A 23,128-nucleotide genomic window follows, 5' to 3' on the forward strand; every position below is an offset into this window, starting at 1 on the left:
TATGTATACTGCACCTGATATTACGCCCATAAATACAATCGACCATCTACAACACAGCGTCAGCGACGCCCAAATATGGCAGGTTAATATTGTGAATGGCGTGAGGTTCTTTTCTGGACGTCATAATGAATGAATGGCAAACGTTCAGTGGTTCAGTAGAAATCCAGCGGTGCCAAAACAAACAGCCGTTTTATCGTAACGGTAGTATCTTTACTACTGAATGACTACCACATTAACTACGTCCCCTAAAAGCGGCAGCGAACAACAGCCTTGATGTATGTACTGAACTGACCAAAAACCTAGTTTTGGCAGAGTGGGACTTAAATTAATTCAAATCGTTCAACATGCCTGCGTTTCTGTATAATAAGCAGAATATAAACTTTTTGTATAAACTATATATAAACTGTTTCTGTTGAATTTAATTAGGGACCCATGTCAAATAATGACGTAATTTAAAACAAGAACGCAAAGAAAGCTAAAGGCCAACATAATTTAAATTTAGATAAGATGCTGATTCAGCAAATCACGTTTGCCACAATTATAATGCACAAAGAACTTTGGCTTAGTTGGAGCCACATCTTTAAATCCCAAAGCAGGGCAACTCTCCATTTGGTATGCCTAAATACTTGGGTAATATTGGTGTTATAAGTCTTTGTTATTTCATTCCTGTCATCAATATTCAAAGTAGACATGACTGCACCACGGCACGGAAGTGAACAGAGTTGTGTAGGACATTGGGTCAGATCCCATCTTACTAAAATTATTTGACACATGACACACGTCATTATGAAAGTGGTGGATCTAATTTCAAATCGCTGGAAGCGTTTTTCATCTACAAGCGAACATGATCGATGGAGTAGAAAGTGTAGGTTAGTCGAAACTGTTTTCTCGTGTATCAGCATAGTACGTCTACTTAAAAAAACCCTCACAAACAATTATTTAGACTTGTCACGTGAATGGAAATACTGTGCATTCTACAGATTTAACTCCATATTCAAAATCCTTTGCAAGAAATTTCACATTCAGTGCATAAAATTAAGCAAGTGATTGTCGAAGACAAAACAAAGAATATGAGATAGAGAGAGAGGGAGAGAAATTCCACACATTAAACAAATCATTTATGAGCAGTTGTGATGTGCACTTTGGAAATACATCTTGTCTCATACTTTCTTCTTCGTTACTTTGGTATGCATCCTCGTTAAAGCAAAATCTCACATCACGCGGAACACAACCTTCAACTGTAGACTGCACACCTGTACACTATTCCAGAATACACCAGGCCAACCACAAACCTGTTATGGGTTATGAAATATAATGGCAGTGTTGTGGGTAGGGGTGGGGGAGTGGAACGACACACCATAATAACTTTTATTCAAATTCATAACTGTTGAAGCATTTGGTTTAAAATAAAGTCAATCCTGCATTTTCAACATTCGATCCAAGTGACTGAGATGCGGTCAACATTCTAGTCATACGGTTTGCTGGTGCACAACTTTAACCTTTCGGGAAATAAGGCAGAACACAACCCGTCTCCAGCGAGCTCTGAGCTGGACCAGGAGAGGCGAGCAGACCTGAACCGAAACCAACGTAAAACAGATATACGATACTGCAAGGGATTAAAAAAAACTCTTTAAATATCTTTCCCATAATTCTTTCTGCTGTGCTTGTTTCCATGGCGGCTTCTCTCGGAGCTCTCTGACCTTGAGCCCCAGCTCGTGGCTGGGCCAGGGAGGCTTCACTTCTCGGAGCTACGGTAAAAACGTGAGTCCGGGGACCGGACGCGCTCCGATTGTCTGGGCTGGAAGAAAGGAAAAGAACCAAGAGCTCCTCTGCGATGTTAAAACAGCCTGGCTTGTTTTTTCAGCTCATTCCTCTTCCACAAAGCCAGCCGGTCGAACTCCGCCATCGTCATCCCAAACACCTTACAAAAGTCCTCCGGTGACAAGTGACGCTGCCAGCCGATGACACATTGAAAAAGAAAGGGAAAATTATCGTTAAATACACGTGTACGGTCTTCATAAAGTGCGAGGAGATTATTCATAATATTTGTCCGAAATGAATTCAATTATTTCCCTATGTCATGTTGTCTGCCATGCAGTTAATTTCTGACGCGTGGTGATGACATTGTTTACAACTTCTTTAAGTGCAGGTACATATCAATGTTCTTGAATTCAGGGACAGTCACATCTAGCATGATAAATGACTCACCTCTAACCTTGCCCTGTCTACATCATTTGGCAGTCTGTTTCGCCCTCTAGTGGTCACTATCAGCGCCTCATATGGGTAAATCTGGAGGAAAGGAGAAAGCCGTCAGGGCGAGTTTTAAGATGAGACCAAAAGGTTCTTAAAACCAATATGTAAGAAAAAAAGCAATGAATTCTCATTTCCCTTTGCCATAAAAAATATTGAAAACACTTCTTTGGTGTGCATTCTCATTGGCTGCATCATAAGTGAGTGTGTTTTCTGCACTATGAACCATGAAGACTTCCTGCTTGTTCCTGGTTTTGTCCCCACAGCTGTGGAAAGCAGGAAGCAGGGTGGGTTAACCCAGCTGGGCGTGGTTCTCTTCTTCTTCAAAAAGGCATTGGAAACCTCCCGCCCACCCCTGGGTGACACTTGGAGACCCCATGTGGAGACAGTGGGTAACCCCTCCTGTGGGACCCCCTGCAGGAACTGTGCCATCTGGAAACTCACTCTTTGGTTTCCTCAGAGCCTGGCTGTAGGAAGTATGCTTTAACCCTCAGTCTGGAAACAGGCCTGAGACTTCCTCGGTGACACTCATCACAGACCTGCAGACCTGTCCTTAACCCCGAGAGCTCACACCGCAACTCATTTCCAAACGGGTTTCCGGTATACCCTTCACACAGACGTAGGTCAGAATTTCCCTCCTTTCCATACTGTCAAAAACTGTGTCTTTTCTCTGTGCAGTTGAACACCTTGGCTAAACTCTGTGCCATGTAACACTGTGCCTATTCTCTGTGCTGTTTAAAGCTGTGCATATACTGTTCCTCTCTGCTGTTGAACACTGTTGCAGATTGATGCTCTTCCCCACACCAGCTCTTACCTTGTATTCTGTGAAAAGAAGAGAAATAAACATGATTACCACATGCTATCAACAAATATCAGCACTGGCTAACTCTTTTTGTATCTGCTGGGCTACATTAATCAATGCTGTAATTAACCATATGTCTCTACAATAATCGACAATCATTTGCCATCAAGCTGCTGCAAAAACTCTGTTGTGCTACAGTAGGGGGCAGTGTTACATTACATTGCATTAAATTCAGTTCTCATAAAAAATGTCATTCAGGTGCGTATTTTGCCTCTGGGCAATGAGACGGCCTACCTCTGATCCCCCAGTTCACCGCGTTGCCACTGTCATACTCATAATAATCAGCACTTTGTGGCTAAAAGAGAAGACAGAAATGATGGCCAGTTTTAATATGTAGAGAGACACATCACTCACAATCAACACGTGTAGTTTTTTGTTACGCTCCTGCTTAATCACACTATTATCACAAAATAAACAAAAAACAAACTCATCTCTTGACGGTGTCAATGTAAAACCACAATCTTCTGTCCTGTGGCCTACTAACAACAGCTGAGATGGGTTTGTGGTCTCCAGTTTATATCATTTAGTCTCCATGTCTGCCCTCTGACCTCTAGCCCCTAGCCACTAGCCCTTAGCCCCTAGTTCCTAATGCCTGGCACTTAAGTCTTACACACTAACCCCTGATGCCTAACCTCTAAGTCCCAGCCCCTAGCCGCTAAGAGAATCAGAATCAGACTTTATTGTCATTGCACGGTGGGGGTACAATGAAATTGTGGGTGGTCTGCAACAAAACTCCTTACTCCTAACTCCTACGTCCTAACGCTTAGGTGCAGGTCCCCAACCCCTGATCCCTAGCTCATAATCGCTGCCCTCTGGCCCCTAGCCCCCGGCCCTGGGCCCTCACCCTGTGTAGGCCGTTCTTGCCATACCCTGGCAAGGAAGTTGTCCCGGAGATGAAGGAGTCTACAAAAGAGCAAACACAAGTACCCTTGTCATTCAGTAAGAGTGAATAAAACACAGACACAGTGACCACGCGCTCACTGTACCTCAGTACTGCTCAGCATCTTCACTGCCCATGGGTGGCTATACTGCTGCTCTTTTAACAGTTTCACAGACAGACTTCTGATTTCATAGGAAAACAGCAGGGGGCGCTGGTGGCACAACAACTATAGCAGCTACTTTTCTGTCATCTTGGGTGGAGTGCCAGGCAGGCAGTGGGTTTTGCTGATGGCTTTTAATGTGCTGTCACTGTCACTGTTGCTGTCACCACATCCTGAGTGTTTATGCATCAACTATGTCCTCATTGCTTTTGAATTCAATCTCTGATGTTTTTTTTTTTAATTTCTCTCCAATAATCAGATTCTCATCCTTGCTGTCCACTTTTTAATTTTGTTCCCAGAGCAATTATTTTACAGTATTCTAGTCATGTTTATACACAGAACTCAGGTTTATCGTTTCTTAATCAAAAAACAAACATGATTTTTTTCAATACCAGAGTGCCTACAAATGAAGGCAACATGTAGAAAACACGTTGAACTTCCTTCCAGATAACCTCCAATTCTACTCTTAGCCTCCCCGAGGGCAGCCTTATGCTGTGAAGAGCTAGTAACTCATGTTCCCACAGTGTGACTGAGACAGGACACAGTCGCTAATCCAATTGGCCTTTGTGGTCAGAGCGGGCGGTCTGTGACTCCGTGTTCCCTGGAGAACAATCAGAGCGCTCTCGCACGCGTGCTATTTTCAGGACTCTAATTGTTGAGGCGTGCAGATTACAGTGCCACATCACTGGGCAGACAAAGAAACGCGAGGCAAAAGACTGAATGGGTCCGGCTTCCTGGCTCCTGGCCTTCTGCCCCCTCCGCGGCCTGCCCCGCACCACAGCGATGACTCCGACCCCCCCCGCCCCCACCACTGCAGTGACCCTGGGCTCTGTGGTAATGAGGACACACACGCACACACGCTGAGTCACTCACCACTGTCCGCACTGTACTGCGATCGAGGAGCTGAAACACAGGAGAGAGAGAGAGAGAGAGCACTCTGTCAGACACACGCTGTTGCCTCACTCCCCTGACAATGAATGCCATTACAGAGTGGGCGACTCTGCTGTGTGACAGGCCCCGGCCAAAAGGGTGTTAGCATGACAATGTCATCAAACTGTGTCTGAGAATAAATGGCTACAGTCCCAGTGATTGGTTAAAATAGCAATAGAACACTGGAGTGCAAAGTTCTGGAGTTCTAAACAGTCACAATCTTAGAGTGTTATCAATAATACATTTTTTGTTTGTTTCTCAATAGTGAAAGGACTGACAGGAAGTCCATGTGGGCAGAAACTGGTCCCCAGGCTGCCTGTTGAATAACTCTGCTGTACAGTGTGCTGGGTACAGTAAGCACGCCCTGCTATCATCTGGCCGGACCACAGCACACTAATGCAGTATGACTTGGCAGAGCCCTCTGCCTCAAACATATGAGCTTTCAGTCAAAAGGCGAGACCCAAATAAACAAGGTGAGCCCGTGGAATTCCCAATCTGGTACGAAACAACAACGCAGCACATCAAAGCTGTGAAATGAGGTTGAAAAGCGTCTTTTAGCAAATGCGATGCAGATGTACCGAGGGCTGAGAGCTCACGGGACTCAGCTGGGCCTTTAAGGTTTGTTTTAAGAACAAACAGATGAGCACGCTGGTGTTTGTGGAGGAGAGAGTTTCGTGCCCAGAAAATAAAGGCTGTCTTTTTCCCAGAAACACCCGTGAGAGGCAGACACACTCATCTTCAAAAGAATGCTTTGAAAATTGGGCATAGGAATATGTTTTTTTTTCTCCCCAGACAGAATTATTATGGTTTAAATTCTCTCTTAAAGGCAAACAAGCAATCAGTATCCCCCAAAATGGGGTGGCTGGAGGGTGTGCGGGGTACCCTCAGAGGTCCCTGTGGTTGAAACCCAAGCATTCCAGGGCCGCACGTCCCTGACCAATCGATTTACAGCAGGGGAGTGAGGACATACACCAGACTGATTCATTACTCAGCTCTCTTCCCAGAGCTGATTATTCCCTTACTGTAGACAGCCAGAGGAGTCATTGACTGTAATGGAAGGAGACTTTGTTTCCCTCAAACCCAGTGAATAGCATGCCTTGGCGTGCCATGTTGGCGGTACTCATCCTGCCAGTATGACTGACTGCACTAGAGAAGTGTTTAGAGGACTTTGTTGGTACCGTGGTTTCACATCTCGGAACACCGCTCCAGTTCAACATCAGATTGCATCTACAATATGTATGAAATGTTCGGAAAGTCACTCTGGACTCATTTGCCTGCAAGGCAATTAAATAATGCACTTCACTTCTCTACTTCACTGTCAAAAGCCAAGACCCTACAGACTCATGCTTCTTTCAAGCCTTTTTGAGAAATAAAACGTTTAAAAGATAAGACCCACGTAGGATTGTCAATGTGGCAACGTGACATTGTCAACTTATAGGCTGCACAACTTGCACTAGTACCTGTTGCTGTGATAAAGAACCATTTAGCTGCTATCACTGGTATTAAAAGTAAGAGTAACAGTGGAGCTCTCACAGCCATTTATGGCGCTGTTGTGCAGCGCCTCCTTGCTGCCGCTGCGGGAATTGCGTGAGCTGGCCCAGGGGTCGTTGTCGTAGGAACCTGATCTGGCTTTCATTTCCTCCTTCAGGATCATCCTTCCAATCCCACCCTGGACCTGGGAATAAAGAAAGAGGAAGAAGGAAAGAGGGACAAAGAGAGAGAGAGAGAGACACAGAGAGAGTGGAAGAGAGATAGTGATGTAAGAAAATAAGAGGATGGGGAGGGGAAAGTAGAGGAAGGGGGGGGGGGGGCAAGAAACACAGAGGGAGAAACAAGTGAGAGGTCAGCTGTAACCCTATTACATCACAGGACATATGGTTCTCCACACCCCTGGGAGTGTCACAGTGACAGTCAATGCGTGGGTGTTAAATGACCGCGTTGAACCTGAAAACCACTGAGCGCTTAGTGACGGCTTGGCAATAATGCTAATGACCCTGCTGAGGAGTGTGAATTCACCAGTGTAGGCAGAACCTTAGACGATGATGACAATGAAGATCTAAAATATCAATTGCATAACTCAACATCATTAGTGCTTATCTGCACAAGTACGGCCCACAGCATTGTGCTGTGCAGACCATGCTGTTGTTACCATATATCTTCCATGTGATGATGTGAAAAAGCAGCAAAGTTGTGATACTGCATAAAGAAGGAAAATAAGTTGAAATACTTTGAAGTGTGGTGTAGTGGTAAGGAGCAGGACTGAAAGGTTTAACTGAAAGGTTGCTGGTTCCATACTATGCAGGGGAAATGCCCCTTGAACGAGGTACTTAACCCACTGCAAATATCCAGCAGTGTAAATGGATAACATGTAAAATTGTAATCTCTTGGTAAGTCAGTCTGAATAAGAGTGTCTGGTAAATGACAATAATGTAATGTAATAAGGTGTTATAACTGATGCATAATTGACAAGGACTCTACAGAGTATCATCATCTGTAATCGCCAAATCCAGGATTGGAAGAGGAAAAAAAGAAAGCTGGCAGATGCCTCAGGTGTCTATCCATCAGCACTATGAAGTTTACTGTTAAAATCAGGACATAGAGGTGCAGTTGCCTCTGTTAAAAAAGGAGAACAAGACTAAAAGGCTAAATTACGCAGAAGGTTGTAGTTGTCCTTACATGTCAGAGAAATGTGTATGACGGTCGCACAGCTGTGCGTATTTAAACTGTTCGAATTCTGTCTGATCTTAAGAAATGGCTTGACAGAAGGAGAACAGAACAGACAGAGTCTCTCACAGCTCTTGGTGAGGCGGTTTCTTCCTGCAGGGCAGACTCATAAAACATTCACCACAACACCTTGTCTGAGAAAGCCGAAAACACACAGAAAGGGAAAGGCCAAATTTGTCCTCAAGGGTACTTATTTGCGCCTCTCAACGTGCTCCTTTTTATGTTTCTATCTCAGCTGTAATGTTTAGGTAACACTGTGAGCCATTTCTTTTTTTTTTACTGCTTCTTGGCCTTTTTCAGAGAAATGCACTTGTCAGAAACACACTTCAGAATGAGCGCAGCCCGAGCGGAGAGAGTGAAGGTATCTTATGTAACTCTCCCATTCCATTCTCTTCCATTCATCTGAGTGTAGCTGAACAGCGTCTCAGACCCTTACTGCATGCTCGCCTGCCTGTGAGCTCCTGTAACTGTGGCTCCCCCAGGTTTAACGGTGAGGTGTGCGAAGCTCGGCAGTGTGGAAGAGGCTGCAGATGGAGTGGGAGTGTTTGGTGTGAGTTTCCCTGTGTTTATTAAATGTTCTGTAAAAAAGAGAGGAGAGGGGGAGAAAGGGGGAGAAAAAGAGACAGAGAGAGATAGAGAGAGAAGGAGAAAAAAGAGACAAGAAGAGAAATGGAGGAGATAGAAAAAGGAAGAGAAAGAAGAGACAGGGAGAGAGAGAAGAGAGACAGACAGAAGGAGAGAGCGAGAGAGAGAAAAGAGAGGGGGAGAGAGAGTGGAGAGATAGACAGAGATAGAGAGACTGGGGAGGGACAGTGACAGAGAGAGAGTTTTGGTGCCGTACTCTGTTCATGCTGTGATTCCATCCATCCTCCTCTCCACCTGATGAAAACCTTCGAGCGCGAGGAGCTGTGTGGAGACACAGGCAGAGAGGCAAAAAGTATGCATCAATAACCTGTATTACCTAATGTATGTAATGTCACCAATTGAACATATTGTAATATTCAGTCAACATTATCTTCTGAAAGCGTATTCAGTTTGATTAAAGCTGGGGTAATGGGTTTCAGTTTTCTCATCAGAGCACTCAGTTATGAACCTCATATGTGACTTTAATTTTGTGATGCCCGCATTTTCTTCTGCAAAGAGACATTAATTTTCCATTAATTGTAACTTCTTATAGTTCCATTACTCAATGTTAAACACAAAAAAACTGCAGTTAGATGTACGCCTCAGTCATTTACATGAGATAGTCTAATCAGCTCACAGCATTGCCTCCTTGAGTGAGATAAGCATAATGACCAATTAGTGGGAATTAAGGAGTCACTCAATCAATAAATCAATTAAAGACATTAATTCATATCAGGGGCCTGTGGAGTCTGCAGCTGAACAGATTGCGTGAGTGTTACCTTTGGGGGACCCGGTGTAGTGGTAGTAGTCAGAGTCAGGGGGGTGGGGGTGGTCTGGAGAGTAGGGGGCGGAGAACTGGGAGGACTGGAGGATGTCATCGCTGGTCTTGCTTTTCGTGGCTGAAAATTCATCATCATCGTCTAGAGGGAAGACATATTATACATATTATTCATCGCTGGTGTGTGCCATTAGTCACTGACTCATATGAACCAATCATGAAGCTTTTTAGCTGCAGCGATTAGGGATTGATTTATATCAGTGGGTCATTGAGGGCATTATAGGTACACTGGCTTTTGGGGGTCATGAGGTTTCCCTCATATATATATTACCAGAATAGACAATGTCAGTGAACAGAGGACACTTTATAAAAGTGAAATAAATCTGGATTCAATTTACACAGAGTAAGAAAGAAAAAGCTGTAATACTAAGTTATGTCCTTCATATTGGTCCCCTCAAGATTTGCAATATTGTAATGCGATTTGGATGTTCCAACATGGCTTTATAACGGAGAGAGAGAAATAGAGTAAAAGAGATGGATAGATTGATATATAAATATGTAGACAAAGAAACAGAGACGATAGATACAGAGAGAGAGAGAGAGAGAGAGAGAGAGAGAGAGAATTTTCTGTCAACGGTGAAAGATAATAAACAAATAAAATCCATGACAAAGTTTAATCTCATTAACACACAGCCCTTGTCACTAAGACCAGCCATCACACATTGTCCAGAGATGAGTGACTCTGCCCACACTGCCTCAACAAGTTAAATGTTGAACAAAGTAGTATACAATAAAACACATAAAGTAACAATAACTTAATAACGTAAAATTTCCCAAAATGTGTATTGACAAGGCTGAAAAAGCATGGCATTATCCAGAGATGTGAGGCAGTCTCTGTGTTAGAGAGACCTGGAGGACAGAGTGATGGAGAGATGGACTAAACTAGCAGGACAGAGGGAGGGAGCAGGCCGGAGAGGTACTTACAGAGAGGACAGTTGGCCAGGGAGGGTACACCAGTGGGTAAAGGGAAGGAAAATTAAGCGATAAGAAAAATGAAAAATGAAAAAAGAAAACAGCTAGCATTATCGATGGTTCAAGAGCACACAGTTAAAAGAAGACAATTTGCTTCCCGCGTGGAAGATAAATAGCTAGCAGTGAAACCACTGAATGTGTAAATAAAAGTAGCTTGCTTTGTGGGAGCTCTGAGATTGTCTCATTGGGTTTATCTTCCAATGTTTTTTCAGCTTTGTCTGCTGATGATTGTACCAATTCCCGCTGACTCTCTGACTTCCCAAATCTATCCAAGTCTTAGGGTGCCCAGTATTCATCCTCTGCTCATAACTTCTTTGCTTTTTTCATATTGTATACCAGTTGGGAAAAAATTCTAGTACAGATGCACAATATACAACATAATTTGACTGACTGATCTCAAAAATACAGACAAATAGCTAATAGCTATAGCCTACTGAAGTATCAGTCAGCCAGGTAGTGAAAGCTTTAGCAAATACTGTCTCTCTTCCACAAGGGAAGCAAAGGGTTAAACAGATTTGTGTATTACAGGCTGGGGTTAAAAAGAAAAAGGTCCCAGTAATTCCCTTGCGCTATGGATGTACCTTCACCTGTGAAAATATGTTACAGGTTGTGCACTCTGGCCAGTGTTTGTGTGAAATGAAAGGATGTTCAAATAAATATTATATGGGTACTGAGGAAATTTTAAATTATATATTAATACCGAAGAACTTGTTGTAAACATTCAAAGAAAGGTCAAGGGTTAGTGCTAAACAGCAGAATAGTATTGCTGTTGATGAAGGACTACTACACAGTGTAGAGAACTAAAGGTGGAAGCATGGCATTGAGGTTAAGGAGCCAGATAAGTAACCAGCAGGTTACAGGGTGAAATCCTAATATATTTTTAGCTTATCTGAATTTTAAGATTAAGCTTAATTTAAGCTTCTCTGGATGAAGATATCTGCAATACAAATTCATACTGTAATGCAGATAGACTGCAAAGCATTCTGGAAATGGCATCCCTTGGTGTAATCCTGTAGATATCTCACAAATTGTTAGGGATTCAGTGCTATCTGTGTGGTCTTTGTGGTTCTGAAACCCGTATTGCGTAATTAATGTGGAAGGGTTTCTGTGAGAGCAGGACTGTGTATTATGAATAAAAATGCCAACAAGCATTTAAGGTTTTCTGCAGTCTGACATTTTCTCCCTTAGATGAGAAAAAGCAGACGGGTTTGGGCTTGTGCAAGAGTCTTTTCTTTTACTCTGCTGTTGAGAGTTAAACAGCAGACACATTGTTTCACACTTACCCATTTAAAAGCACAGAGGCTCTTACACTCTGAAGTGTGCTTTGGTTCACATGTATAACAGATTTCCTCAGATTTTAGCGTGTGAGTGTGTGTGGTGCATGTGTGTGTGTGTGTGTGTGTGTGTGTGTGTTCATGTGTGCGTGTAAGTGCGTGTGCGCACATGCCTCTTTGGAATGGAAGCCCTTACATGCTGTTCACTAAAAACAGGTAATGTGGTAGAGGAGCAGATAGAGACCACCTTGTTCTACCACATTCTAACACACACTAAAACAGACTCCTCTGTCCCCACTGCCACAGCAAGAACCAGCCTGTAACACACACACACACTGCAACACAGCCATACACTCAGCGGCACAAGACCACAACAACTCAGCCAGCAACATCAACACACACAAGGGCATGCAGGTGAAAGGTAAGGATGCACAACACAGAGATTCAAAACTAGGACAATTAACATGTGAAAAAGGACTGTCCACCTATACCCACTACTGCTCATGAACAGTTTCAAGCTCTGCAAAGTACTCAGACAATAAGCTCTTGCAAAAAAAAGGTCATGCAGCGATATCCTCTAAAAGTCCCTATTAGCATTTAAATGTATTTTGAACATAGAAGAGGTGCTATATTTATACAGTGATGAATCGCATTTTAAAACCACCGGGAGATTTGCAGAAATTACAGCTAGAGGCAGAACCTTGAACACGCAGCAGTGCTCTTCAGGTGACGAGTCCTGCTACCAGTGCAATGCTACACTTCCGTCGTTAATAAGCCAACGGTGGTAAATGTTTTCAGATTATGAAAATAACAAACTTATTGTTTGTATGCAAAAGGTCACTGGTTTGATCCCCAAGTAGATGACTGCTCTTGGAAATTTAGTGCACCCCCAGCCACATACTGTAAAGGAAAAATTCAGTAAAGGAAAGGTATGCCAGTCACCCGGACAAGGGAATCTGCTAATAAATAATAATCACAAACTGTCTCATCATTTGGCCTGTATGATCACCACATCAATAAAGGCTTCATATGATATCAATAACAGGGTGCAGGATGGGAGCAAGGCAAGTTGTAACAAAGCCATTGCAGAGCTCGGGCAAAGGAAGCATGGATCAGGGACCGATCACTGTTGCCTAGCATTGCGGTATCAGCTGACTGTCATCACTCCTCCTACGAGACTGCGACACTCAACCAGTGATTTTTTGAAAACGTGGCACAAATTCTTCGGTTTTGAAATATGTCTTCCCAGAGAAAGCACGGCCTGACCCTGAGGGACGCCACACACACACAATCACTGCACACAATACCGTGTCTTTTATAGATGGGAGGCCGTCTGTAGATGTTGTACTCTCCTGTCGCTGAGGACACAAAGAGAGAGGAAGTGAAAACACAAAGGACAGGACAGGACAGGAAGAGGCGGGGCTAAATTTAAAGACAGGGGACAAGACAAGAAACTTGGGGGAAAAAAGTAGTGTAGTAGTATAATAGTATTAGATTTACCCAGATATTTTATTTTTCAGCCTGCAAATACAGATGAAAATATATGATTAACTGCAAAATATTGTGTATTTGTTTCTCTATATGTTTCTAATCATGGAGTATATTAACTGAACATATTTGGACACATATTTTCTTGCAAATATGTATTTTATAATATCTATTTGGGGATATTTTTTAAATTATTCTACAAAAAAATTTAATCTTTTGGATTAAAAAGCTATCAAGCGTAATATTCACTGTATATTCCTTGCAGCTGACAGCACTGTGTGTGTTCTGAGATCTGCCTCAGACTGCGATAAGGCGCAAAGACTAATTCAATCCTCTATCGTCCTAAGGCTGATATCAGCCTGTTAGAAATGCAGAGAGGACGGGAGTGAAGGGGAGGAGGAGGGAGGGGAGGGAGAGGAGGAGGATGGTGATGAAAGAGCGGAGCAGTAGGGCCAGGACCCAGGAGAGCTGGGTTTGCGGCAGCTCTACAGAAAACCTCTCCTCCCTCACTGATTCCTGTGGAACAGTGTGGAAAGCTCCAAACCCTGAGAGACATGATGCACTGCAAACTTACACCAGGCTGGGGGGCGAGAAGGTAACAGAGTGTTTCACTCAGTGAGACATGGGGGTGGGGTGGGGTGGGGTCTCACTTTGCCAAATCTAAGCCAAAACAGTGACAGCACAGCAGTGCAAGAACCGTCTCCACTCAAGACGACCGCATCGTAGCTACAGCTGTGTGTCACGCTGGTGCCATTTATCTTGCAATTGCTCTCTTTGATCGGCAGCGTGCTGACCCCTGACCTGAGCTATCCTGCATTCTCATTGGTTGATTCATTCTCAGTATCCACATTTACACTGGTTGCGTGTTGCGTTCGTAATTCAAAAGCAACCGACTGCAGATCTGAATGTGGCTTGCACAAAATGAATGTGGAACAAAATAAAAGACCTTGTTCCACACAACAAAGCACCAGTTCATTGGTTCAAGTCACAAGTAACACACGATAGCCCCACCCATTCCGGGGCCTTGTGAAGCCTCATTCCTCTATCACTGCTGTACATGTACTCTGTTCTGGATGTGTATGGTAGGAATGAATCAGACTCAGAGTAGACTGGGACAAAGTCCAAATGAAAGAAAAACAAGGAATGAACCAGATCACGGGGTGAGTACCTCTGAATGTCATGGCAACAGAAGCACAAAATGCTCATGAAAAGCAGACAGAAAAATGATGAACTTATGATGAGAGATGGGCGAGTGCCTGTGTTAGTGTGAAAGCAATGCAGAAAAAAACACAGGCCTCAGAGCCACTTCCAGCCTGGAGGCTCCTGCGGACAGGGGTGAGAGAGGTGGGGAATGAGAGGGAGAAGAGCTGGAGGCCTACCTGGCACATGGAAATGCTTGGGTCCCTGGAAGGTAGTGGGGGTGCTGGACCTTGCCTCAGGCTGACCATAGTAAGGGGAACTCCTGCCACTCTCCGTGCCTGCAGGAAGACATTAATTTGGATTTAATTATTGCTATGAAATTTAACAACAATGAAAAAAACCATAAGGCATCTGTCAAGGTTGTAACTTGTGTTACGATTAACATCAGGTAGCTAGACACGATCTGCTGTCTCAAATATGATTATACATGGCTTGAATAAAATGGCATTTAAATTATGATTGAAATTCATGTTCATCATGTCATGTAATGTGCATATCGTGTAAGACCCCCATTACAGGCAATCTGGTTGTTACATTTACCTTACTGTCATTGAGCAGACACTCTTATCTAGAGCGACTTACATAGGTTACAGTTTCTAAATGTTATCCATTGATACAGCTGGATATTTACTGAGGCAATTCTAGGTTAAGTACCTTGACCAAGGGTACAGCAGCAGTGCCCCAGTGGGGAATGGAACCAGCAGCCTTTCGGTTATGAGCCCTATTCCTTACCACTATGCTATACTGCTGCCCATACTTGGCATACTTTATTATGCATAACTTGGTTTGTCTAACATGGGTTTAACACTGGGGCGTGTTCTACCGGGGGTGAGGGGGCATCTCCAGGACTCACCCGGGCGGTAGTAGTGCTGGGGGGAGCGGGGCGTGGTGGGGGACATGCCCTGGCGGCTGTACGCGGGCGAGTCGATGTACCCGGGGCTGGAGGAACGCCGCAGCCGAAGGTCCACGCTCATGCTGTCATAGATGTCCTGTGTAGGGAGAGACGAGGCAGGGGTGGACTGTCACACGTCTGCTGCACATCACAGACCAAACACTCGCATCCCACAGTGCTAACTGTCTTTAGCATTATGCTGGAGAGTGATGCGCACACAATATGTGTGCATCCCCATGTGCAAAGATCACATTACACTATCTCAGCATCTGTTCTTTCCCAGAGTGACTTACATAGCATACAATTTGCACATGTTATTTATACAGATGGGTATTTACTGAGGCAATTCAGGTCAAGTACATCAACAGAGCTCCAACTGGGAAATGAACTGACAGCTTTTGGGTTACGAGCTCTGCTCCTCACTATTCCACACTGTACCAGGTGAGACCAATGGATGTTAATGTGTCGGTCACTGATTTAACTATCCTCGTTTAGCTCAACCCCATTTAACATTTTAAGCACAAAGATGTGGTCACTTGGATGACAAATGAACTGATTTAAATTTCAATCCTGGAGCTCTGGGAAGTCAGGGGGTGCAGACATTTTTGGACATTTTTCCCAGAAATAACTATCTCTGTCGAGAGAGAGGACACACAACAGACTTGCAACAGAGCTGCTATCTTAGACCAGCAGCTTGTTTGCAGACTCTTGCACCTTCGATACGAGAAGTTCACGTGCAGATACAGAACGACAGGCTCAAACCCATTGCTGATGGGTGTGCCCAGGCTTCAGGGACAGGTTCTACAGTCAGAAGACACCCTGAGAGGTGCAGTCATTCTCACGTTGTTCCACCCACACACTAAGCCCCTTCCTACCCCCGTTGTCATGGCTACCACTCTTCCACATGCTCCCAATAAGAGCGCAGGTGTGATTACCTGAGAGTACGGAGACAGTGATCCCAGAGACTGCATAGAACAGAGTGAGAAAGAAAGGAGAGAGTGGGAGTCAAGGCTCAAAGCTCACAGAGGGTAATCCATGCGATCTCAACCACACCAATCCTCTGAACACAAATCACATGCATCCTGGACTTAGGGCGGGGCAGGGCTATATCACCCCCTGCCTTCTAACAACTCTTTATTACTTACCGTGTTTCTCTAGACACACACTACACCACAGTTGATTTGTACCTAATTCAATCCATATGTAATTACTATGTAACTATTGTTTATAAATTTGTAATTACAGTTCAGGGGTTTACATGCAGAGAGTGAAGTGTAACAGGGTGCTCTTACATAGCATTCACAGAGTGCATCTGTATACAATGCTGTTGTAAAGTTCCATGCCATCTTACACTCTGTGCCACCAAGTGAGTGACCGCTGTCAGCCATACTGTTCAGATAGTATTTTAGTAATATTATTACCAGTACAGTTTGATACCTGTGTCTGTGATTTATATCAGTGTTTCACCACACCAAATGGGTGCAGATAATAAGGAATGCAAGGGTCTCTAGAGATAATGGTACACCTCCTGAGCAGACAACACAGTGAGCGTTTGAGTACGTTCATATGGTGACATAATCCACACGGCTGCTTGGTTAGGTACAGAGACACACAGGGTTGCACAAATGAGCAGCACACATACAACATCCATCTGATAGGTGTGTCCGACTTTGCCACATTGCACGCACCGGCTTAATGGGTCTTTGGATGAAGCGTCCATTAGCTTATAATGACTGTGCCATGAAAGGTGAGAAAGCATTGCTTACGATGTTGATCAGTGAACACAGAGCTTTACAGTTTAGCCTACTGTAGCTAGCACTGCAGCTACACTGGCTTTCTACAATGCACTTAGATGATGCAGGACAACCGCAAGTTAATATGATAAAGCAGGCGGGACAGAGAAAGAACTGCATTTACTTTCTGCCCTTTGACAACAGAGCTACGATCAGCCTACCCACCCTGAATCCCAGCCCCAGTTGTTTAGTGCAAAATCGTGACTCTGAGCCAGGATCAGTGGCTAAGGGCAGAAAGAGGACAGAGGATGACGAGGAGGAGGTTCATGATGAACATGAGGACAATGGCAGGACACGCAGACGTCGGGGGAAGGGGAACGGGTCACATGCACACGAAAGACGAGAGCAGTACCAGCATCTCAGTACCTCCCCATAGCTGTAGCGATCTAGCCTGTCATCGGAAGTGTATCTGTGAAAGGTCTCATAGGCCATGAGCTCGGGCCTCTGCATGTCATAGATAGCTTTAATCTTAGGCAGAGCAGCAAAATCTTTGTATTTAAGGATCTCGCTTGCCACTTTGTCCTGTGGAAAGAGAGGACACAAGAACAGAAAAACGACAAGAAAAAAAGCAGGTGTGAGTGGAAGCTTGCACAAACGAGACGAGCGATCCATGGGCCGTGGGATCGGCTGCAAGCGAATGAGTTTGACCACAGGAAATGAAAGGATGGAGAGGACTCTGAAACAGAGGGGTTTACCTGCAATGAGGGACATGTCACTACACCACATTGGGGGAGGTTAACAGAGAGCACAGTCTGTGACAGAAACGCAGCTCACAGATACAATACCAGATTCAACTCAAATCAGGCCTTAAACACCCAACCAAAAATCCATCATTTAAAATAAATAAAAATGCATTTGTTATAGTGGCCTTTGACCACTGCACTGCTGCCATTAGAGCCCTCAACTCATGTCAAAAAAGGGCATCCTCTCACATCTTCTCTCTGGAACATTTTGGAATTTACCTGAATTTGCTGCAGGACATTCACATCACAATGCAACACTGACCTACAGAGAAGCTGTTACCCGCACAGCCAATTTACATACAGGACACTAACATGATGTATGACGAAGCCACAGATAGGCATGATTGTAATAATTACAGATCAGCCATAAGGACAAATAATGATCAACGGTAACTGAAAGACTAAAAAAGAGCAGCGGTGGCTCGGTTTCAACGCCTCTGGCATCCATGTTAGTGGCTCAGCAGCGAAAGTGAGAACCCCTGGACACAGATGGGCGTGTAGAAGAAAGAGGGAAAGGCTCCCTTTAGAGAGAGAGAGAGAAGAGGTACATCGTAATGCTGGCCCTTTTCTCCCTGCCTGCTGTGATGTTAAACGAGCCAGGCACTGTCAGAGAAGCAGGGTGCTTGGGAGACAGGGGTGTCTCCGCCAGGCTGTGGGCGACAGCTCAAGGAGTGCCACTTCCAGCCGAAGCCAGACACAGAAGGGGGGGGGGGGGGTGTGGGGGGTGATGTCAGGGCGATGCTGGTACTCACGCAGATGACTCGACTGGGAGAGCCGATGCTGGAGCCAGGGGGGGAGATGGAGGTCTCCGAGGTGCGTCTGTGCTGTGGAAGCAAACACACAAACAGAGTCAGAGCCTGCCCTTGTCACACGATGGCAGCTGGTGAGAGCAGACAGAGGCAAAGCAGAGCCTCGGCCAGCACTATTGGAATACCCCCGCTGCTAATCAGCTTCATATTTAAACATTATACATTATAACCATTACTGATTGTATAGTTGATGTTGGTGGAATGAGGCTTCTTATGCCCCCAGAAATGAGAGGAACTAGCATATGCATATAGAGCAACTTACTGATTTGAACCAATTGTAATGCTTTGGTTTGGAGAGCAAAGTCTTTCACTTGGTTCATGCCAGTCAGTGATTGACACCCCTTGGCAGCTCCATCCATACCTGGGTTCACAAAGCTTCACTCTTACATCACAGATAGATATCCCCCCTCATAGCCAGTTAGCTCTTTCTGGTTTTACATGCTGTTCCTGCAGATCAATATCAATAGGAAGTAATGTGGGTTACGTTCTTGACTCAAGGATCCCAAAGAAGTGGCATGGTTTGGATTCAATCCTGCCATCCTGGGGACACCAGCTCAGTCCCCCTCTCTCTACTGCACACCACTGCCTCACAGAGTCCTTGCACCTTGTCATCCTTTCATGTTGCATCAGATTCAAAGCTGAAGATGTTTGTAGAAAGGAAAAAGTTTGATGGCTGAAAGAGGTCACCTCCCATTGGACTGCTCACCTTTAGCTTTTTCTCTGTCCGTGATGCTTGCTTGCACAGTGGATGCCACACCTCTGACCCTACAATGGAGACAGGAGGAGGGTTTTCATTCATCAAAGCCATGCAAATGCAACCTGGACTTCAAGGAGTACATTGCTCGCACGTCACGGGCCTGCCGATTCCTCCTCCACAACATCAGGAGGATTCGTCCGTTCCTGACAACATACGCGACGCAGCTCCTTATCCAGGCCACAGTTCTCCCTCGACTGGACTACTGCAACGCTCTCCTCGCAGGCCTCCCAGCCTGTACCACCCAGCCTCTCCAGCTCATCCAGAACGCAGCTGCCCGACTAATCTTCAACCTCCCCAAATTCTCCCATGTTACTCCCCGGCTTAAATCCCTCCACTGGCTTCCTGTCGCTGCCAGGATCAGATTCAAGACCCTGATCCTCACGTTCTCTGCAATCAACAGGACAGCCCCTGCCTATCTCCAAGAACTCATCCAGCCCTACACACCAGCCCGACCCCTGCGCTCAGCAGCAACTGGACGCCTCGCTCCTTGCATGGTCAAGGCAGGAGGTGCTCGTTCTGCCAGACATCGGCGTTTCACCTACATCGCTCCCCAGTGGTGGAACGAACTCCCTGTCTCGCTATGGACAGCTCCTTCACCCCATTCCTTCAGACGGGGCCTGAAGACGCACCTCTTCAGAATCTACCTGGACTGACCCAGCACACAATTGCTGCCCCCCCCCCCCCCCCAATCAGTGCTGTTGTAAATTGCTGTGCTTTTTAAATTGTGCTTTTTAAATTGTTCCTTGTTGCCGCCTTTACCCTGATGCTCATTGTGCCGTTTGAAGTTGTTGAAGTTTGCCGTTTGAAGGTGTATCGTATTAGTTGCCCTATAGGCTGTAATTGTACAAATCTGATGTCCTCAAACAGACCTTGCTCTCAGCTGAGAACTGTCTCATTGTGGAACTGTACACATCCTGTCCCTGTACTGTCGCTATACTTGCTGTATGCACTTTTGTAAGTTGCTTTGGATAAAAGTGTCTGCTAAATAAATAAATGTAAATGTAAATGTAAATTTAATTGTATAGTATTACTTGTACAGTATATGGATCCACTGAAAGAGCAGGGTTGGCCACCCATTAGATTTATGGATATACAGTACATATATTCAAACTGTCTGCTCCAATGGTGTCAATGTGAAGTTAATTGAACGATTACTAAAACTATCACGCTCTGTCAATCACTGACTTTCGTTAACCAATCAAATATGAGTAGATGGTTGCTCCGTCCATGCCGGTGTCCTTGAAGTCTCACTCTCCCATCACTCCATACTTTTGTTTGTCTTTATTATGTCACGCCCCTTCACCAACCATCACCACATCCTTCCAGCAGTACACTGACTGTCTCTTACCATGCTAGCACTCCAGTGATTCATTTTTTTTGGAGAGCTTCCCAAAAACAAGAGGGCACCCTGAATGTGACATATATTTCCAGAATCCCCTCCTAAAAAATAGTCCCAGCATGCACTGTTGTCAGGATTGCACTGGAGGGGACCGTGACACAATTGTGCCATGTCAGAAGGACTGATAGTGGCAGCTGAAGAAGGAGTCTTTGCCCCTACAGAGCTCAGCTGAGGATACAGCAAAAGGGACTCTATCCAGCAAAGTCAATACACATTGGCTTTGTATTTAACAATACAAAGATAGCAGAAAGTAGCAGATTAATCCTTGTTGCCGTACAGCTTAATCAGTGCAAACTGGAGTAGCTGGGTTATCAGTCAAGCCTCTCTTGCAGAATTAGGCGTGAGAAAGTTAAACATTGCCCGTGCCCCTTTTCACTGTTATTAACTGATTTAACTCACTTGTCAACTAAATCACTTACATTGACATTTATGCAATCTTTTACAAATTGAGCTGACAAGCTAAATGCAATGAAGTGCCCATAATTGTAAAACCTGATGCAACTGTAAGTTTTCCTTCTGTGAGCAAATCTGCGCTGTCCACCAATTAACCGCTTAAGTATTGTTTAAACAAGGGGCAATGTTACTAACAACATTTCCTGTTTGTGTTCTAATACATTAACTTACTATAAATTAACATGGGCAAGTGGTTTCTGAAAAACATGACACTTTTGAGAATGGGGATCTCAGATACTGAGATACTGACTGCATAAGCATGGAAATCACTAGTATTGCAGTTGATTGGATGACTACATAACATTACATTCATATAGCAGATGCTCTTATCCAGAGTGACAAAAGAGCACGAACGAACAGAACTGTATCCATTCAGTTTGAATGAGCAACAGTGTCAGAACAGGGTAACAACACGTTCAAACCAGTGAGTGTCAGCATAACACTATTCAAGCCCTACCACAAGTTAACTTGCCCAACCGAACTTGACAAGGGAAGCCAACTATACTACCATACATCACAGTCACTAGATTACGGAATCCAAAACACATTGCGATATGACATGTGAAATAAACAGCAAGTAATATAAGAAGCAGGTGTTATGGGGGGGGGGACTGAAGTGGAATTGATATGCAGTCTGAAGAAGTCTAAATCAAAAACTGACACTGAGAGGCAATCAAAGAGAGTTTTGGCATGTTTTCCCCCTGGGGGAGGAGATCTCTCTGGCCTGACTCTGCCCTCAGCACAGAGAGTTTTCCATCCCTCACAGCACTCATTAACCTCCTGTCACCTGAGCTGAAGCTCTCACCGAGGCATTGGTCCCGGTGGCACTGAGATATGAGTGGCAGCTGCCGGCCAGGCATGATCCCACAGCAGGGGCAGAGAGCTACAACGCCCCCTCGCTTTTTATCTGTCTCCTCCTTTTCCACTCACTCTCAGTCGCTTCCTTTATCTCTCTCAGTCCTTCTCTACTCTTTCTCTTTCCTCCTCTTCTCTCTCTCTCTCTAACAAACACATAAACCCCCTCTCTCATCTTTCTCTTTCCTCCTCTCTTTCTCTCGCTCTCTCTCTCTCTCTCTCACACACACACACACACACACACATACACACATACACACACACACACGTGTGTCAAAAAAAGTATTTTTTTCTATTCCCTTCACTCCTGGAAGACATTTAATGTTAACAGAGCTGCTTATGTCATGATTCACATCCAAACAATTTCAGAGAAAATGATAATAAGATGTTTTGTGCTTCTCTGTATCCCGTTCCTGCCTGAGGGGGAGGAGCTGTGCACAGCACTGTGGTTTCATCTCATGTTCTATGAATCACTGTGAGAAATACAAAATTCAATGCAAATAACTTTGGGAGACATCCAGTTTGGGAGTGGGTAAACACACACGGACTATTGCACCAACAGTAAAACTTTAATTTATCTGTTTATAATACAAGCCTTTCACGACTGACATACCTTATGCTGAATAAGCTCCATTATTTCTATATGTATATATATATATATATATATATATATATGGGTGCTGGCAACCCATGCACATGAAGACTTTATTAATCCTGCCAAGGTCAACCACTGATGCTGTGAATCTGATTTTCCACTACAGCCTGCACACCAAACATCATACTTTTCTTATTCTAATCCCCTGTCATCCAATCAACCTCAGTGCTTTTGTGCTGAATAAATTTTGGAAGACATACCTGCAAAACCCAACACCATTTGAAAACACAGCAGTGGGTCTTTCCGACTAGTCCATTTCCTCAGCAGGTCCTTCTGCTTGGGATTGTGCTCGGGAACAATGAAAGATGCTGATACTGTGGGCTGTTCTGATTGGACTGTGCTACTAAAGGATGGAAAATGCTTCTATTCCTGATTGGGCTGAGCCCTTCTGTTTGGGCAGTGATTGGTAAATGATTAAAGGCAGGTACTCCTGATTGGATGGTGTTTTTTTACATTATGCGTGGGCCCCTCTGATTCCTGAAAGACTTGGCAGGTAATGGTGTTCCTGTGATGGGACCCACAGGCTTTAACACTGTGACAGTGCTTCAGCAGGCCAGTGTATGGAGCGTG

At 44.5% G+C, this 23,128-nt stretch overlaps 1 protein-coding gene across 3 annotated transcripts in view; it reads right to left on the reverse strand.

Annotated features, from left to right (window-relative positions):
* Window positions 1–1,091: 1,091 nt before the first annotated feature.
* The window catches only part of LOC118774805 (actin-binding LIM protein 3-like), an 84,450-nt gene continuing 62,413 nt past the window's right edge, over window positions 1,092–23,128 (reverse strand). For 2 of the 3 annotated variants that reach the window (XM_036524323.1, XM_036524320.1), the window contains exons 8-22: window positions 19,146–19,204; window positions 18,383–18,454; window positions 16,030–16,059; window positions 15,056–15,191; window positions 14,382–14,480; window positions 12,822–12,872; window positions 9,210–9,329; window positions 8,648–8,712; window positions 6,616–6,757; window positions 5,026–5,055; window positions 3,957–4,015; window positions 3,347–3,407; window positions 3,065–3,072; window positions 2,209–2,289; window positions 1,092–1,951 (exon numbers count right to left, since the gene is read on the reverse strand). In XM_036524323.1, coding sequence (XP_036380216.1) covers window positions 1,838–1,951; window positions 2,209–2,289; window positions 3,065–3,072; window positions 3,347–3,407; window positions 3,957–4,015; window positions 5,026–5,055; window positions 6,616–6,757; window positions 8,648–8,712; window positions 9,210–9,329; window positions 12,822–12,872; window positions 14,382–14,480; window positions 15,056–15,191; window positions 16,030–16,059; window positions 18,383–18,454; window positions 19,146–19,204 — 1,127 coding nt within the window. In that variant the 3' untranslated portion in view covers window positions 1,092–1,837. Of the gene's footprint in view, window positions 1,952–2,208; window positions 2,290–3,064; window positions 3,073–3,346; window positions 3,408–3,956; window positions 4,016–5,025; window positions 5,056–6,615; window positions 6,758–8,647; window positions 8,713–9,209; window positions 9,351–12,821; window positions 12,873–14,381; window positions 14,481–15,055; window positions 15,192–16,029; window positions 16,060–18,382; window positions 18,455–19,145; window positions 19,205–23,128 lie in introns of all 3 variants that reach the window. The other variant, XM_036524324.1, reaches the window with a different exon arrangement.

Source organism: Megalops cyprinoides, chromosome 3 (genome assembly GCF_013368585.1).
Source record: "Megalops cyprinoides isolate fMegCyp1 chromosome 3, fMegCyp1.pri, whole genome shotgun sequence".
NCBI lineage: Eukaryota > Metazoa > Chordata > Actinopteri > Elopiformes > Megalopidae > Megalops > Megalops cyprinoides.